This window comes from Pararge aegeria, chromosome 9 (genome assembly GCF_905163445.1).
Source record: "Pararge aegeria chromosome 9, ilParAegt1.1, whole genome shotgun sequence".
NCBI lineage: Eukaryota > Metazoa > Arthropoda > Insecta > Lepidoptera > Nymphalidae > Pararge > Pararge aegeria.
In genome coordinates, this window is record NC_053188.1 from 12,503,028 (window position 1) to 12,522,358 (window position 19,331).

The following is a 19,331-nucleotide window of genomic DNA, read 5'->3' on the forward strand; positions in this document are numbered from 1 at the left end:
GCTTTAACCTCTTCTCATTGTGGGAGAAGACCAGTGCCATTCCATGTAAGTGACGTGTGTCTTTTATGGAAATAAATATCTTTGAACCTATATCAATTGTATTATAATGTGACATAAGACCGGTGTCATTGAAGCCGTACTGCGTACAGGCGGTTACCGTTAATATGTTGAATGGGCTTACTTATTTATTAGATTACATACCAGTGTGCTGACTCCTGTACCCAATAAACATTCCATCATTGCTCCACCAGTCAGTCACTCAATTTGCTGTGAAACTGAAGGCCTTAAAATTGTTCCTGGGATTTAAGAGAGACAACTTTCTCATAATATTCTCCAAAGCCTCGTTATGATTGGCTAGAAAATACCTATATAATAAAGGTTAATATAATAATGAAAGTTATAATTTTGTGGATGTTTGCTATTTTAATTAATAATTATAAAAAGTTCTATGAAGACAGGCCGGCAAAGTGCAATTTTTGTTAGTTTTTGGTAGTTCATTTTTTATTAGTTCGAAAGGTTAGTCGGGAGTGTTTATCGGATTATCGATTTTACACTATTCAATATGGGCACAGTATAACTTTACTATATTTACTGTGATATGCGTATAGAAAGAATCTTATACATTCTGACAAATTTCGAAATCAAGATTGCCGCAACTACAATATGACGCATAACCTTTTTTTCTAAAGAGCTTGTCTAGTAGAAGTATGTACACTACATTAAAAGTGGGTGGTTTTTAATTTATTGATCTGATACAAACAAATAAATTAAATTGTTTTTTGCTGTGGACAACTATTATTCTCCTCAGAGAATTTCCACGCTTACTGCAAAGTTGACATGAACACGTTTTACGTAATCATATCGCCTACTCTCTTATTGGTACATCATACTGATAGCCAGGCCTATAAAAATTTAAATAAGACTCGTACATTTCTATTATAACCCATTTAATAATGGTTAAATACTAGTATTTTGTAGGTGCAAATATCTCTTAAATAAAATAATTAGAAAGCAAATATAACGAAATTAAAACAGATTAAATGTAGAACACATACTAAGAAGACCACGTGGCAAGTAAAATTATTTGTATGTCGTTGTGATTTGTTTTAAGTATGTGGATATTGAAGCATAAAGGAATAAATTAATATTTATGAAGATAAGAAATGGAAGCAAACATTTTAAACTAGATAAACTATATAAAAATAGTAATAAACAATGTAGTATTTTAATATATTCTACACTTTGCTTTAAACAAAAATCCTCTCAAAAAAGTTTCGCTTTATGATCAGAAAGACTAGACTAGAACCCACAGCCTGAAAGTCAAATAAAACGAGTTTTAGGTCGCTTACACAGCCTAAAGTAGGTACGACTTTAAGTGAAAAAGTATATTATTTTAATGTGTACCTTTTATTTCCTTGTAACATTGTAACTAAGAACGCGCTTAGGTAACACTTGCTACGGTCCAGAAGCCTTTAAGACTACTTGGGCAATCTTTTTCGTTATTAGCAAACAGTACATATGTTGCATATTAATCTAGTGGCACTATTCAATATGACGGTACGTAATTATCTATATGCTACGTTGCCTATAAATGTACAAACTATATAATTTTATTATTTTTATTAGTGTTTCTACCACTGGAGGAAATATAAATTTTATAAAAATAAAATAAATGCACATAAAAGTTTTCGGAACTGACAGGATTTGAACCTGCGACTGTCTGGCAATCGCGGCCTGAGCGCTTTTTCCAATTGAGCTCTCCTACCGTCGATGCCTAGTATATGCCTTTTACATCAGTCTTATAGCGACTGTTGCGTCATCTAGTAGGAAAATTTGCAGTTTCGATCAACTATTTTTCAAATTTTTTTATATTTATTTATCATACCTAATAATGACACAGGCCCGTTCGTTCGTTGGTTGGGCACAGGCCTCCTATATCATTGGACAGAGGGTTTCTAGAGCATAGACCCACCACGCTGCTCCATTGTGGGCTACCCTCATTTTATAACATGTTATAGTGATAACAACCGAGACACAACTTTTTAACGTGCTCTCCAAGGCCATCCTTGGAGAGCACGTTAAAAACGTCGGCCCGGAGTAAAAATCGTCTGCCAAACCCATGTTTGGCAGACGATTTTTACTCCGGGCCGACCGAACCGGCAATTTACTCAATCATAAGTTAAATATAATCCGCATGCGTTACAAGAAAGTGAGTACCTCCGTAAAATAAAAAGGCAAGGTTGAAAAAGTTCGCGCTTTGTTCACGGTTACATACAGATATCATATCTGACCGACTTATAATTATCATGGCTTGGTGAAAACTCAAGTTAGATGAAAGCAAAGGCTATAAATGCTCAGCGGAAGTCTGCCTTGAAGATCCTAAACAATCTCTTTTGTCTTTGAAGATGATGATTTCTAAAAAAAGATTAAATTGTTAATGTCATTTAGAAAATATTAGAATTAATTTCTCATTATGAATAATGCAGGCACTTTCAGTTTGGATAACTACTGTGCATATTATTTATCTTTTACAACTTAATAAATCCTCATGTATGTATACTGCTATGTACAGATTCACAGCATCTTGGGATGGATGACCTATTCAAACTTTATTTATTTACTTGCTGTCCTTCTCAGGACCGCAATGTGAAAGGTTCCCGGAAGGAAGCTATCAGATCAGGCTTTATTCACTCACACCCTTCAGTCGTCTTTGCATATTTGTCACATAATTATTAATTAAACCTCTTTGCTCTTCACCGAAAGTGGTAATCCAACTCTGCGTCGTGCTTTGAACTTTTCATCTTCGAACGTCATGCATATATGTATTGCGTGGTTTGGTGTGTCCTCAAAACAAACATAAGCTTCTTATGAGATATTGAAAATTGACATGTGACAGTGACATTAGCATACCGCGACCCTCCCGTGCTTTCTGTACAACTCCACCAACGGAACGAAATTATTCCATTACTTTTTAATTCCATTCTTATAACATCCTCCACCGGATTTGGGGTTCATTGGTCGACTTTGTCTTTACCAAAAGAGCTTGTTTGTTTGCAGTTATGTTAGCTTAGGTGTTTATCTAATAAACTACCTACTTGGGATAACTAAACTCAACTTGCGCAGCTATATTGCCTTCATAAAAATTAATAATATCAATTGATTCAAACCGCTTCATCAATTGGCCAGTATGTCAGAGAATGCTCGCTGAGTATAAACAAAGTATTAATTGAAATTATTGCTCTGAAGTGTGACGCTTTAAGTGGTGTACCGATTCCCTGAATAGTTTTCTACTCGGATTGTTATCATTAACGATCGAACAATACGTATTCACTTCATTCACTAACTTTTTGCCCATGTGCCTATAAACAGAATAAGACGTGTTGAGAAAACTGCTTTGTCAAGGAAGTATTAATTTTCTTAATTGTGACTAGACGTTTTTCTACTTTATAGGTACCTACTATATTCAGTCATACAGTCCGAAAATTAAAAACAAAATACATACTCATATTATAAATGCGAAAAGTGCCTGTTTTATCCCTGGCTAAAAATAGTTAAAGGGTTAATACAAAACAAAAAATAAAAACGCGTACGATCTTGCGCACAACAGCCAGTACTTAATATTATAAAACATAAAATCATGCAAATGTCTCTAACATTTTACTGTTAATGGTTATCTCATCAATGCCACATCTGTTCAGCAGACACGCAACTTAGGCTCATGCCCGATAACAATCCAAAAATACGAAGTTAGGTAATTCGTTTTCTACTCGCGCTTCGTGGGGAGTATTCGCGTAAATGAATGGCTTGTCTTTACGTAATTATTAAAACTACATTTTTTTGCAAGTTTCACGTCAAGCCAAATGTACAGTTACAATCGTTGGCAATTTTAAACGTTATGAATAACTTTTTTCGTGTATAAATCATAACTTTTTACATATATCATTTTTATGTGCTGTGTATCTCATTTCGCGACTTTTCTGGAGCAGCGTTTAAGCGCTGAAGTTTTAATAATTATAAGTGGAAGTTTTTCCTGCTTCTTCCTGCCAGGAGTCCTATTTAAGAATTTAGAATTTTTCAGCTCTGGTATACAGGCTTCGGCTGCGGTTAGTTACAACCCTACCGGCAAATACGGTGCCATGCCGCGATTTAACGAATTGATTTAATTTAACTGACATATCACTAACTTGTTAGCCCGCTACCATCGTTGACTGCATCATCACTTAGGTACTAGAGTGTGATTGCAGGTAAAGATTCAACATGTAGTGAAATTAAAAAATAAAGTTTTAAATATCCGCTTTCTCCACAGCATTTGCATTATGCCCGTCTGCCCTACTGACGAATGCAAACAAACTGCTTAGAACAAAACGAACAAATGCAACTGCTTAGAACAAATATCACAGACTACACACACGTGCCATTTACGCAAGTTTACTAACGATAATAACTTACCAGTTCATGCTCAACATTCCGAGTAGTTATCACGAGTTGATAGAGTGAGTCTAATAAGGAACTACTTTAATATACCTACTGATTGAATACTAATTACAATGTTCATACTTCGTAGTAGACTGCCACGTTGGTTTAGTGGTTGGCATGATAAGTACGGATCACGGGTTCTTGAATTAAATACCTGGGTCAGGTGAAGGCAAACATTGTAAAGAAATGCCTCAAAGAGCACGTTAATCCCATTGCCAATTATTATCAGTTATCACTCACATGTGGTACCTAATAATTATTCTCATAAGCCCATCAACCCGTAGAAGAGCAAAACTTAAAAGAGAGGACCTCAATCCATTATTGAACATTAACAAGTGAGGATCCGCAGAAACCAACTAATAATATAAACTCTCGTGTTAAATATAATAGTTCTTTATCAGACTTTCACATGGTATATCCAAAAACAGCAAAATTTGTAAATACCTAATATACTTAAATATTAACACGAGTACAAATAATATCTTTAGTAGTTTTTTTAAAACGGCGAAGATTTATTGTTTAGTCAATTGTCTAGTCGCGTTCCAGCTGGCGTAATCGAGGTGATCCTTATTGGAATGGTATGCGGAGTGTATACTGTATACGATTGCGTAAAGCAGTTTAGTGCAAAGCCACGGTGAAGTTGGACGTGTGCTCGCGATGCCTACAGTGTTTAATTACGTGCTGTGAAACATTGCGCTGCGCGCTGTTAGCACAAGCTACTTATTCACGATTTGCCTTGGCCGGATACTATAACTATGTTCGTGGATAGACACTAACGATATTAATATAATGCAATCTTACATATTTAGTTAAGTGTTTGTGAAAGCTCATTTCTAAAGGTGTACTTGTGAGAATACTCTACAAATGGTTAAGAAAATTATCGTCGTAGGAATACGATATTATGAAGATCCGTTTGAAAAGTGCGTTAAAACATTAACAAAGTCCCTAATTATATATTTTGCATTCCAAGAAACATAAATTTTAACGAGATGTTTCCTTTGTCCTTAGGCATTTGACAAGCCAAGCCAGTGGGCCGCCACCAGGATGCGGCCACCAGAGGAACAGATCCCTGGATTCTGTTCTTCAGCGGATACCAGAGGATATGACACCGACGTCGCCGGAGGGCGCTCCGCTTCGTCTTTCGAACGAAGCGCCCGCTCCCAGGCTCGCATTGCCGCCCGAGGTGCCCACCGGGTCCGATGACTCCGGCATTCACACTCCGCCCGATGGGAACGATGATGACCGACCGCAACCTCCGGCTGCCGCCAGATCGAGGGAAAGCCTCGATTCGGGCAACCCTGAAGAATCCGATAAACCCCCGGACCCACCTTATAATGCTGACGAACCACTGGTTAACACAATGTGTGTCTCAGACTCGTCGAAAAAAAAAGACTTTCTCCTCCGACTTTTCGAAAGCAAAATGTTTGATATGAGTATGGCGATTTCATATTTGTTCAATTCTAAAGAACCCGGTGTGCAGACATACCTAGCTAACAAACTGTTCTCATTCCCACATGAAGATGTAGACTTTTACCTCCCGCAGTTAGCGACAATGTATATAGAAATGGGAGACGTAGCGGACGTTTTGCGACCCTATTTGGTGTATCGGTGTAAACAAAGTGCGGAATTTTCGCTACGATTAGCGTGGTTATTGACTGCTTTTTGTGGTGACGCTAAGAGATCGAGAGCGACAAAACTGAGGGATTCTATTCTCGCCGAAGAAATTAGGCCGGCGGCCCGAAGAGGTCACCACAGATCACAATCTGATGCCTCTGCATTGAGACTGGCCGCGCCGACGGGTAGGCACTTGGGAGACCTTGCGTCTGGCCGTGCCTTCGACAATGGCTGCCTCTGTGGGGAACAGTGCTCGTGCGGGGCGCAATGCTCTTGCGGGGCACCAAGGCTAGCACCGCAGCTACAGGTAAATAAACATCTTTATCAGACGCGCGTGTGCCGTATAATAAAACTAGCTTTTAACGACCTCCCAAGCGCATCGGTGAGCGTTGTGGTTTGAAGTTGTCCCAATCCCGGGTTCGATTCTCTGCAGGGGCCATTTTGAAATTGATAAATTCTGAATTTTCTCTGGTCTGGTGGGTGGCTTCGGCCGTGGCTAGTTACCAAAAGACGACAAAGACGTGCCGCTAAGCGATTTAGCGTTCCGGTACGATAAATAACACTGAGAAACATTCATGTTCATTACACAAAAATTCCCATTTGTGGGAATCGAACCCACGGCCTTGGACTCGAAAGCAGGATCGCTGCCCACTGCGCCATCTGATTGTCAAACGATATCGCGTTGAAATGTATTAGGGGTAGGGGTTTAATTTAATATTACTGCTATAATCTTAACAAATTAGCCCGCTACCATCTCAGATTGCAGGGCTAACTTGTACAGAAATAAAAAAAATTGTGTGTGATTTAAACAACTTAACTCAAACAATGGAGTAAGAACGTGATAATCACCCCTATTGTCAACCAAGAGAAAATATTAAATGCACTTGCGTTAATAAGGCTAATCGTTCTCGTATTTAACTTGACCTATTTTAATCAAACTTGGTTCAGACTATAAATAGTTAAATGTGTAGATTTTTATCGTACACCACAATAAAGTACAAAAAACACGAAATAAGGACAATAATACAATAATTTGGTTGCCTAATTGCTACATAACGACATGTTAATGGTATCTGGTAACCAATGGCGTAAATAGCCATATCATAGCTACAGAAAGGAAATGATAGAAATACAGGAACCAGTGGCGTGCACTTCATACATGCACAAAAGCACTGCCTACCCCAAAATGTAAATATAACTCGTATAGGAATTTTAGCGAATTTTAGCCGTTTTATACAATTTTGCTGCTGTATGCATACCCTGGTAAGAAACCCAGTGCACGCCACTGACAGGAAAATACGGTTAAATAACCTATAATTAAAAAAAAAGTAACAGATTAAAATACTAAAGAAGCATTTAAGCAATTAATAGTCCTTTTAATAAAATCAAAGATCTTTATATTATTTACAAAAAGTCCGTTACGAGCTACAAAAACAATGTTAATTAGTTTTAAACAATTCATTGCAAATGTCAAAGTCAAATATTTAATATTGAAATCATGTAGAGTTTTATTATCAATTTGTTTTACTTTCAACTCTATATATGTCAGTGATAATGTATGATACCTTTTAATACCTCGCTGAAGGCTGTTGTTAAGGATAAACCATTAAAGTTCTTTAGTAAAATATTTAATTAATTGGAGTCAAATTCAGGAATTCTTACTGTATATTAAAGCTTACAAACACGTTGTTTGAATACAGTTTTATTTAAAAATAAATTATTTTCACTTATAAATTAATATGTTGTTGTATCAAGTATTTTATTTATATATATGCATATAATTTAAATTAAATATAGCTAAGATAAAATAAAAAAAATATTAGTAAAAATAGATACTAATAATAAACGTAGTTAAATACGTCTTCATTCTTCGAAATTTCTACTTACAATGAATGGAATTAGCATATAATGTAGAAGCATTTAATTAGGTTTTCATTACAGTGAGTTTTATCTTTTGGAAGATTGATTGAAAGTTACGTAAATCCTTACATTCCATTTGCCATCTATTGATAGACTTTTATCATTTAACATCTATTACTTTATGTATTGATTAAAGTTGTTGCGATAACATAATTAAACCCATTGTTTACATCATAATATTTTTTACTAGGGTAAAAGTTACTAGGGTTTTGTACTTTTTAACTGCTGTATAAGTACGATTTTGTTACTGAAATATGCAATGTTGCACCCGACGCAAAAAATATTTTTCCCTTAAAAGATCACCTGCAGGGCTGGCACAGGCGGGAGACAAAAATTATATCCCCCGATTATATACCCTGACAGGGGATATAATTAACGTGTCCACCTGTTAAAACACTGGAATATGGAGTAGGAGAAGTTTACCCCCGTTTATTAATACACATATATTATTTGGATATGACATCCATTTGTGCTGAGAGTTGATAAGGCTGTGGGAGAAGATAAATTTATATCTTACCCAGGGAGATAATTTTCTCCTGCCCATGTTAGCCGTGCAGGCGGTAGAAAAGATGCAATAAGGACTTCTTTAAGTAAACGAAAAAGTGTTACAAATATAAAAAACAGACGCCGTAAAGCGACTTCTACAACGTATCCCTAGTGGCAATAAAAATATCCTGTTTATTAGAACATTTAATTTGATAATTCTTATATAGAAAATATTTTTTTTTTTTATTTTGACGAACTAAATATATAGTTACTAGTATGCTTTGCGACAGTAAAAAATAATATATTTGGTGATCATTTATATACACCTATAATACCTGCTGCAGATACAATAGAATTAATTATAATGGTGATGCATTCTTTACATAATTTAATAGTTTTGGTTCATGGTGAACAACGGTTACTAAGGCGTTGTAGAACAAACATATGCCAGCTTGTATACTCAATATATTATCTGCAGAGTTTTTTTTTACAATTAAAGCATTTAATAATTAATGAATGATGAATAAGACACAACGAAATTATATCAACAATATAAGAAGATAAATGAAAAGGTAAAATGGGAAGCCTTATCGCTTAAAAGCGATATCTACCGAGCAGAGAAACAGTAAATCACTTGGATTATGGGGTTACGTTGTACACGAGACAAAGTAATACCAAATACAGAACTAACAATTTTAATTAAGTGGTAACTATTAATTACTTTACTTAGTTTTAGCATAATACAGTTTTATAATAGTACAAAGGTCGGAGTATATTCGTAAAGTTATAATAATTAAAAATTGTTAAAATTAATTATAGAACATTTAATTGGATGATTCTTCTTGTTTAAACAAACCATTCAAATTATAAATGCTGTATAAGCAGACGATAATGTTGTTATCATAAAGATGTAATTTTTACATAAAGGTAATTGAATTTCCGGCTTAAATAAGTAAGGAGTTTCACGTTCGTGCTCCCTCGTTTATTAAGCTTTAATTACCGTGAATGAATCATTCGTATACCTACCTTCCTTATTCCCAATCATCATCGTCAACGTCTCCACCAATTTAATGTAGGATTGAGATAACCTATTTTTAGTTTTTTGGATTAGCGTGTACGTGGTATTCATTGTACGTGGAATATGTTAAATTTTCCTTGCCAATTCCGCTGAGTTTCTTGAAACCGGTGATGCATGGCGTATGTAAGCGTTATTTACAAAAATGTCGTATAACAAATACATCATTATCTCAACCAACGGTCGTCTAATGCTAGACATAATATATATAATTAGGTCTTTTGTAGAAATTTCCACTGACCACGGCCTCTTTAGCCATTCCCAGGGACACGTTTGATGTTTTCTGCTCTCCATGTTGAGGGTTGGGATCGCAAAGTCCTCAGAGTAGAATAATCATAATATTTTTGAAGTGCCCTTTAGCTTTGAAACTAGCTAGAAAGTAATGCTGAAACAAAGATCTATATCTCATATTCACTGTATTTTTGTTACGCAATGTAATTGTATGTTAAATGTGTTCTGTATAGTACTAAAATCAGCCTGGACTTAAAAAAGCAGGGCAGGTATTTGTGACAATAACGGCTTAAAGTAAGTCATAGCTCATAACGTAAAGAGAACAATTGTTACAATACAAGGTAATTGACTTGGAAATGTTGTAAAAATCCATTCAAATATTATTAAACTGATAATAATTTTTATGCCTGACGCGCTTATCTTATGAAATACCAACCACCAGTCAGATTAAAAATATGTCAAAGTCAAAAATATCTCTGTTCAAGTAGACCCATAGATGGCATTTTTGATACCAGTACATTACACGAGAAATGTGTACACGGTAATGAGATGATGGCGATATTCAAATTCGTAAACTACGAAGAAGCCCACAACAAACTTAGCCGGGTCTTTTTTTTGTTATCACCATCTCACATTGTGTTTAAAATTATTAGAACAGCGACCTGGTTAGAGCAAGTTTTTTATCGATTACGTAGCCCTTTATATTATAATAGAACTTTTCTATAAGCTTACGTTTAATACAAACTTCAAACTTTTTAAGAGACAACTCCAAAATGTCTTTTGCAACTTTTTATGATAGATTATGGACTATATTATTTACTCTATAAATTATTATTAAACGCGAGAGAAACCGTGGGGCACTAGTAGTAAAGTACATACTTAAACTATAATTCTAGTATTTTAATGAAATTGTAATTTTTAGATACTTTTACTCTAAATTATAATTTTTACCTGACTACAACAAAAAGATAACAATTATTTCTGAATCCAGGAGTATGCTTTTATATAGCTAATGATTCATTTTTTTGCCTACTTATGGTGTTGTTATCTTTAGTCACCAATATGAGTCATCATGATATCAAATGTTAGGTGAGCTTTGACCCAAGTGTAAATTTTGTTTTTAACTGAGGCATAGATAACTTTCTATTTTAGTAATGTATTGATATTTCCGTCTTTAATGCAAATTTTATATAAGTGTATTAAGATTGGAATAATTAATGTACCTACAGATTTTCTGTTACTTTAAAGTTTGAGATTAGTATAAGTTTGAAATTATCTACCAACATATAAATGAAGGTTTCCTTATACGGTACAGGCTCGAAGGTGCGTTTGAAGGCGGTCGAGTTCTAGAAAAGACGACCAAAATGTTTATTTACCACTTGACATACTCAGAACTTTAGGTGTTTTTAATAGATAATTAGGTTCATTTTTATATTTTTGAAGGGAAAAAGTCTTTCGGAAGTTGTTTAAATTCGCTCGCTGGTCATCTATACGAACTTCAACTCGCAATCTTGCATTTTATATCCATACTAAATTATGAAATAATCTAGATTGTCTCTCCTGAATACATTATAGTTACTATGAGTGGGGCAGTAAAGCCTCATACAAGCCAATCAGTGTGAGCGAGACAAAGCGGAAGCTCTAATCCTGCATCAAGACGAGATCAGAGCACGATCGCGTTATTTCGGCGCGTAGCTATCCATAGAGCAAAAAAATATATTACTTTCATTCATTCTATCGGTCGGTTGCTACCACAGAGTCTACCTGCCACAGTAACGCCATGCTTGTATAGTCATTGAGCTAAACTTAAAGCATTGTGTTTATTTCCTCATTGCTATCAAGTATTAATAATTTTGCGAATTGCATTCTGGAATAGTCAAGCAAAATTTTAAAGAGATTATTATTTATTGTATCGCAAGCCCGGCTTTTCGGCTTCTATGGCAGTCGCGCCACTGGGTATGGTAGTTACATTAAACCCATAACCCTAAACCCTTAATTGGTTTCTAGGTGGCAACAGACCGGAACGCTTAGTCGCTAAAAATCATCAGCCATTCCCTATGTGTTAAGTACGTGAAACATAAAATTTTCCCGGGTTTGATCCTCGCCTGGGACAATTTAGGAATCTTAATTAAAAAAAACGGCTAGCTACCAAAGGCTTTCCGCCAAGCGATTAAGCATTCCCCGTGGTGCGATAAAAATTACGTCTACATACGTCTTCAACGTGAATACATTAAAGAGGTATGGAAACTACGAACATACGTTTGAAACGGCACACTCACACTGATGCATCTACGAGGCCCAAAAGTAAAAGTCATGTACGTTTTTAATTTAAACAATTAAATATCACATGCTTTAACCGTGAAGGAAAACATCGTGAGAAAACCCGCTTACCTGGGAGTTATCTATATTGGTCTCAAATGCTTGCGAAGTTTACCAATCCGCAATTGGCCAGCGCGTGCAGCGTGGCGGCCTAAACCCTTCCCATTCCGAGAGGAAACCCGCACCCTGTAGTGGGCCGGTAATCAGTGGCGGGCATAGAGGGTATGCATAGGATATGCAGATGATTTAAAATGAAGAAAATCTTCAGTACGAGTTATAAAAAAATATAAGGATAGGCATTGTCAGAGTTATAAAACGCCTACCCTTGAGTATTTATAAATCTTGCTGGCGATTTTCTTCATTTGAAATCATCTGCATACCCTGTGCATACCCTCTATGCAAGCCACTGCCGGTGATGGGTTGATATTGATGATGATAATGATCTAGTTCTCTGTGTAAACATTCAATGACTAAGGGGTATTTCAGTTTCTCACAGCGTTAACAAACATCGGGCGGCGTCTTGCCGGCGTTGCGGACAAGGAGCGGCGGAATGGCCGCCTTAGAGCCGAGCTCGCGGCCCTTGACTTGAACCTGCCAGCGCGTGTCTGGCTACCTCTGCATCAGAAACCCAACTACGTGCTCAGGATACCACCGCACGCCGCCGCTGTACTTAACAGCAAGGATAAGGTACATACTAAATCTTTATTTATTTATTTCATATCGTCCTCTGGCCACCTACGCCTTTTTATTCCTTAATATCAGAGACTTGAGAAAAGAAAGCCACTTATTACTTACCTTCTTTTCAGCAATGGGGAAGTACTTACCTTGCTTATTTGTGCCGCTAAGCAGCATTGTTGCAATGCTTTGTTGCGGTCTGAATGGCGTGGGTCAATTACAGACACATGTCGCTTAACGCCTCAGGTTAATGGATACAGAGCGAACTTTGTAGGGCGTTATCCTTGGCCTGCAAATATTCGGTCATAGGGCGGTATACTAGGTCCATGAATATATTACTATAAAAAGAAAAAACATTGCGAGTCCTGTGTTGTTAATGACAGACAGAAATTTTGGAATATTTTCAAAACACTACTGGATTACTTCATCAACAACTTTTTATTTTCATCACATAGGCTAGCCATGTAAGAGGAGGGACTAGGACATATTTTACGGCCACCAGGCCCAATATTCAGTCCTTCTCTGATATGTTACCAATCAGCGCGTATGGAAATGCCTGTTCATCGCTATATAGCAATATCAGAAAAGTTATTTTACCAGGGGGGATGCTTACACTGCATTAGATGTTTCTATAAAACGGCTGGGTATTTAACGTTCCTTCGGTCGGAGGTTTTTTTATAGGTCAGTAAAGTGTAAACATCAATCCATCAAAGCCTGACATTGTTTTCGCTCATAATTTCTCGGAATGGTCATGAAAAAATTAGCTGCTCACAAGTAATTCGCTAGTTATACCGGATACAGTTTTAAAATACACCTGTTAGCCCCGAACGCTGGTCAAAAAAGGGCAGCGGCTGCGGAAAATTCTCAGACAACTCTTTTACTTATTTACCTTGTGTTCGACTTTATTACTGTACCTACTAAATTTTTGGACGAAAGACGAATGTTGTTTTAAAGTCTTAACAGCTTTGTATGCGATTTTTTTTTTTTATTTATTTAACGATAGGCCAGCGTTTGACGATAATCATACCCGTTAGAAAGCAATGATGAGGTCTAGGTTGGAATACGCTTGCCTAGAAAAAGCCTATTCACTCTAGCCTTGAAGGTACTCAAATTATACGGGGCAGGAAACACAGTTGCCGGGAGGGCGTTCCACATCTTAGCGGCACGTATCAGAAACGTGGATAAAAAACGTTTCGTGCGTGTTGATGGACGCACCACATAACGATGCCACCGCTCACGGAGGATTGATTCGGAGTGTCTTTCATCATAACTCTTAAACTGATTTGAATCCGTCTTTTTATCAGTGTTTAATAGGCGATGTTGATGAATATGCTATGTTCAGGGATTTAAATGCGCTGTTCACAGCTGGTATAGTGATTTTAGACATATCACCATAGCCTATAATAGTCCATTGTTGGACCAAAGGTCTCATCCAACGGAAGGGATTTACCATGCTGTGCAGAAGATGGTAGTAGTAGCACAGAGGACGCTGTTGTCCACTCTCCGTTATTAATCCCTTAGTATTGGATATTGGATAGAAGCAAGCGTTACGTTGCGGAAATCCATTATATATTATGAAAATTAAGCTTAATTTGCTATAATCCGCGAACAGCAGGAGAATCAGTATGGTGATATCTATAATTTCTTCAATCCGTATACTCCACACCAAACAGATCCTCGGCGATGTACCCTCTACTTACGTTTCGCTCCGAAACCGGAGCATCCTCAGGAGATGTTGACTTTACAATGAATATTTGTTAACTAACGATAAATTTGTTCAATTGTTAATTAACAAATATTCATTGTAAAGTCAACATCTCCTGAGGATGCTCCGGTCCATACAGATTATCCAGTTGTTCGTGGAGTATAGCAAATTAAGCTTAATTTTCATAATTATCCCTTAGTCGCGTTGTGCGACAACCGCGGGGTGAGAAAGGATTTTGACAGCTGTATTCCGATTTCCCGTCACCACATATTTCAATTAACTTAGTTTCGTCATATCAGTATGACCACCAAGTCATTGATTTCGTCTTGATCAGAAGTTGTCATACTTACAGTTCAGAATTCGTGATCACTGTACGGAGCTGCGATTGTCTAGTAAAATAAAATGGTATTCATTTCACAGCTTTATGGCCTTTACATACTATATCGATTCAATAACAAGTCTATTAAATTAAATAAAAACATTTAAATGTGAGCTTTATGTCACGCGACTTAAAATGGTTGTTGAAGTGGACAGCGAGTGCACTGTACCCTCCTTTCTCGAGTTAAATTTGACGGAACCCAGTAGTACTAGTATAAAGACTTTTTTTAAGTTTGAGGTTATTCGCAGTATCGTCTCGACGAAAAACCTTGACCGCTCCCAAAAATAACGTAGTATTACCTATTAATTGCATTATTATTACTTTTGCGTTTGCACTAGAAGGCAATAAGAAGACCAACGTCTTTTGAAAGCTAAACACTAAACAGATGAGTGAATGTCCTCTATATTCACGTATTAAAAAAAATAATCATTTCTATCTCGGAAACTTTACGGTTCGGCGGAAAAATACTTCCGTGTAAGGTTTATTTCCTGTAAAAAAAACTGCCAACTCAATGTCAGCAATAGGAAACCTAACCTAACATATTAAGAACTAGCACTCCCTCGCGACTTCGAACTCGTTTAAGTCAACCTTGAAAAACACACATATGCTGTCGCGGACTTTTTTTTGGAACTATTAAAGGGGAACAACAACGCAGCGCACGCAGCGGAAGCCCTCAAAAGGGGGAAAAACCCCCGTTTTGAAACATTCCTCATTAGTGCTATCCTCCTTTTAGTCTTAGCGTATAGCCTTCCTCGATAATTAGACTATCCAACACTGAAATAGTTTTTCAAATCGGACCAGTAGGTTCTGAGATCATCGCGTTCAAGTAAACAAACAAACAAACTCTTCAGCATTATATATTAGGCCATGCCCAATTTGCATGTAAAAACGATAAACCATCCATGAACAGCCATGATATCCAGTATCCACGATCCATGATTGTTTACGTAATGGGATGTAAAAAATATTACTCTTATTACATATATACATTAATCAGTCCCGCTCTAGACGTTGCCTCTTAACCGACAGACAACTTAATATAGGTAACTTCCTGTAATTAATGTAATGTTCGATTTTGTAGATTTAAATAATTTTATATACAGCAACAAATTTAAATCAAACCTGTCAAAAATAACATTTATATTGGCATTATAACACGAAGCAGCGATTAATATGTGGGAAAATAAGGTGTATTTATGAAAAAAATGTTCTCGTAGTGGAAACATTGCTCTATCTTCCTAGCCTGCACTTATTGATGTGATAACGACCAAGCCACTAGGAGGTATCTTTGCGCCTTCCGAGTCTCTTGACAAGACTGAGCTTCATCGCTAGAAAAACTACTCAATTTAAGAAAAGGTATATTATTAGTCTTCATAATTTTTTTATGAACCATCTTTACAAAATTACTGTTGCCAATTATTCCGTTGTACAAGAATCTCTTAAGTAATTTAAATTGACTGACCTAAAAATAGTTCTAGCCCTTGCCACAAAGAGCATTGTGAAATGGATGGAAATACTTTTAGACTTAGCAATTTAATCCAGTTCTGAGATTTGAGTTCAACAGAATTAGCCCCAATGTATCTAACATAAGGGTGATGTCCCAGCCTCAACCAAGCGCTGTGCATCATTTTCTGTTAATTGTGGCTTTTTGAAAGCCGTCTAACATTTATTATTTATTAGAAAAAACGTTTTATTTGAAATTTTTGATGATTATTTATTTAATTTTATTAATTTTTTTTTTACTTTAAAAATTATTATGATGAAAGTTAATTTAAAAATAATAACGAATAAAGTATTTTGCAAACCTGACATTTCAGCACCCGGTATACTACGTTTTTCTTAGGATTGGGTGATATTTACACTCCAACTTATGCCATTGATCTGTGAGGTTATAAATGGTAACCTCTTTAGCTTATTACGTATAAACGCGTCACCGTTAAATCATATTAAGTAACACTAATATTAGAAATGCGAAAGTGTGGTTGTTTCGGCTCAACTTCTGCCCGGATCTTGACGATATTTTGAACAGAGACCACAATGAGTTACGACCTTTGGTTAACCCGGGTGAAACCGCGGGGGACAGCAAGTAGTAAATAATATCAGACCAAGCAAAAGCAAAGCATAGCCGGGTTAAACTACTATACAACTTACGATTTCATTATGTTAATGTTATGTATTGATGCTACGTGCCATTATAGTTGTTTAACAGTTAATCGCTGTAATAGTTAACTGTTACGGACACGCATACCCATATTTAGGGGTCGCGGATTTAAATTGGCTGAAGCCTCGTTTCTACCAACAGTTCCCACGTTTACATACAAATAGTAATATAATTCGAAACTGCAGTGTGAACTACAGATACCGCGACAGTTGTTCTGACTATTCGACAGCTAAAACTCTTATGTTTATAACGATAACGACTAAAATGTAACTATTTTCTCCAAATTAAAGCAAAAGATAAATAATACAAGAATTACCCGATTGAAATATTTTACAAGAAAACTATCCCATACGACATATTGTCATATGTCAGACGACATATTGTCATATGTCAGACGACATATGACAATACAGTCACCACCCTACCTCGACCCTCGGATGTCGTACGAGGCGACTCAGGGAAAATAATGGAGAAAGGCCTCTAATGGGAGGGCCCATTAGAGAGGCCTTTAGTCCAGTAGTGGACTGTTAGAGACTATTGATGAAGATGATGACATATATTTTTGAATTGAGAACATACCCACAAACGACATTAAGCGTTTATAAACATTACTATTGATTGAGCGTTTCTTTGTATCATAATACAATTTGAGCTTCAGCTACATTAATAGTGTTTTATTTATAGGCGCCGTACATAATGTACGTGGAGGTATTAGAAACGGAAGGACACGAACCGCTGCCACCTCGCCTTCTTCCGCCGGCGCCCCCCGCACCTCACTCGCCCCCCATAAGGCACACGAAGAGTGAAGAGAATCTCGTACCAGAGTGGCCAGCCTTGTCCCTCTACTCGGCGTTGGACGACTCCGACGCGGGAGACTGTTGGAGTCATGAGGATGAAGAATTAAGTACGCAATATACTGCTAAGCTACCAGCGCCAGATAGCTTATCACAGGTGTGTACTATGATATTATTTTTTTTTTTCCATAATGCTCTCAAAGAGAAGTAATTATTTCCAATAGCGTGCGAGAGAAAACGAGAGAAAAACGCACTGTCGTTTTCGCTCTTAAACAAACAATGTCGAGGATTGTTTATATTAATAATTAGGTATATGTCCCTACACAACCAGTTTCTAAGTCTATACGTATAGTCATCTTCATGCGATTAAATATATTGTTTATAACGTTGGTATAAGTGCAATTACTTAAAATAAGATATTCAGTCACGTGAAAAATATTAACGTTAAACGTTATTTTTCACCCCAAATCGTTTGGCATTTTATAGAAATTATTAAATATATTTAGTCTAGTCAATGTGAATATTAAACTAGACGAATTTCGGACCAGATAGTACTTAGTATGATTAGTTAAACATACATAATGCATACAACTCGCATGCATAATATCAAGCTAGATTCAAAACCTAATGCAAATTTAAAGCTTTATTCATGAGCCCTACATATTAACTGCAATTTTTAACAGTATAGGTACGACTAACGATGACGAACTTATTTAGTTGGGCCTCTAATTTAACCAATTTAAGTGTGCTAAATTTATTGTATGACTATCTGAAGCCAAAAAACAAACACTCAAGAGTATTTTTTTTTGAACATTACCAACTGATTATCATTTTGTGAAAAAATTAAGCATATATAATTATAGCGTAGCAACCTGAAGATGGGCATAGCATACTTCTTATCCCGGAATAGTAGTAGGGTAAAGTTAACGGGAGGTAACAATATATATTTTAACTCTTGTATAACCATAACCCTAACTTTGTAAACCGAAGTTAGGGAAATAAAAGAAGAATAGAAATACAAAGATCAAAGGAAAGTACTAAAGGCTGCCTTATCGAGGAGTAGCGATAGTATATAGATATGGTAGTCTTTGTTACGTATGCAAGACTTTGCAGCTAGAACAGCAATGCCTGTGTCTTACAAAATCGCGGGTACTAGCATTTCACATAATGTAATTAGTGTTGCCCAAATGCAAGAACAAGACGAGACTTAGCCAGTCTTGGTCTTGCGCCAATACACCTGGTCTTGGTCTTGGTCTTGGTCTTGCGCTCCCAGTCTTGGTCTTGGTCTTGGTCTTGCAGCAAGAGTCTTGCAAGTCTTGCAATTACCTATTAGTCTATTACTATTTATTAAAGTTTACTTTAAATCTTAGAAAAACGTATTAGAATTGGAACATTGTGAGCTTGAATTAACATAGCCATAGTAAAGATCAAGCAGATTAATAAATAACTGAAGATTTGATAAGAAATTCGAAAAATCAACTGACCTATATGTCGTT

General features: G+C 36.4%; 1 protein-coding gene across 2 annotated transcripts in view; it reads left to right on the forward strand.

The window, feature by feature from the left end:
• Positions 1-19,331, forward strand: part of LOC120626147 (phosphatidylinositol 4-kinase beta) — a 52,271-nt gene that overhangs the window by 18,693 nt on the left and 14,247 nt on the right. The window contains exons 1-4 of one of the 2 annotated variants that reach the window (XM_039893467.1): positions 5,117-5,396; positions 5,485-6,397; positions 12,608-12,808; positions 17,726-17,992. In XM_039893467.1, the coding sequence (XP_039749401.1) occupies positions 5,341-5,396; positions 5,485-6,397; positions 12,608-12,808; positions 17,726-17,992 (1,437 nt within the window). In that variant the 5' untranslated portion in view covers positions 5,117-5,340. Of the gene's footprint in view, positions 1-5,116; positions 5,397-5,484; positions 6,398-12,607; positions 12,809-17,725; positions 17,993-19,331 lie in introns of those variants that run through there. The other variant, XM_039893466.1, reaches the window with a different exon arrangement.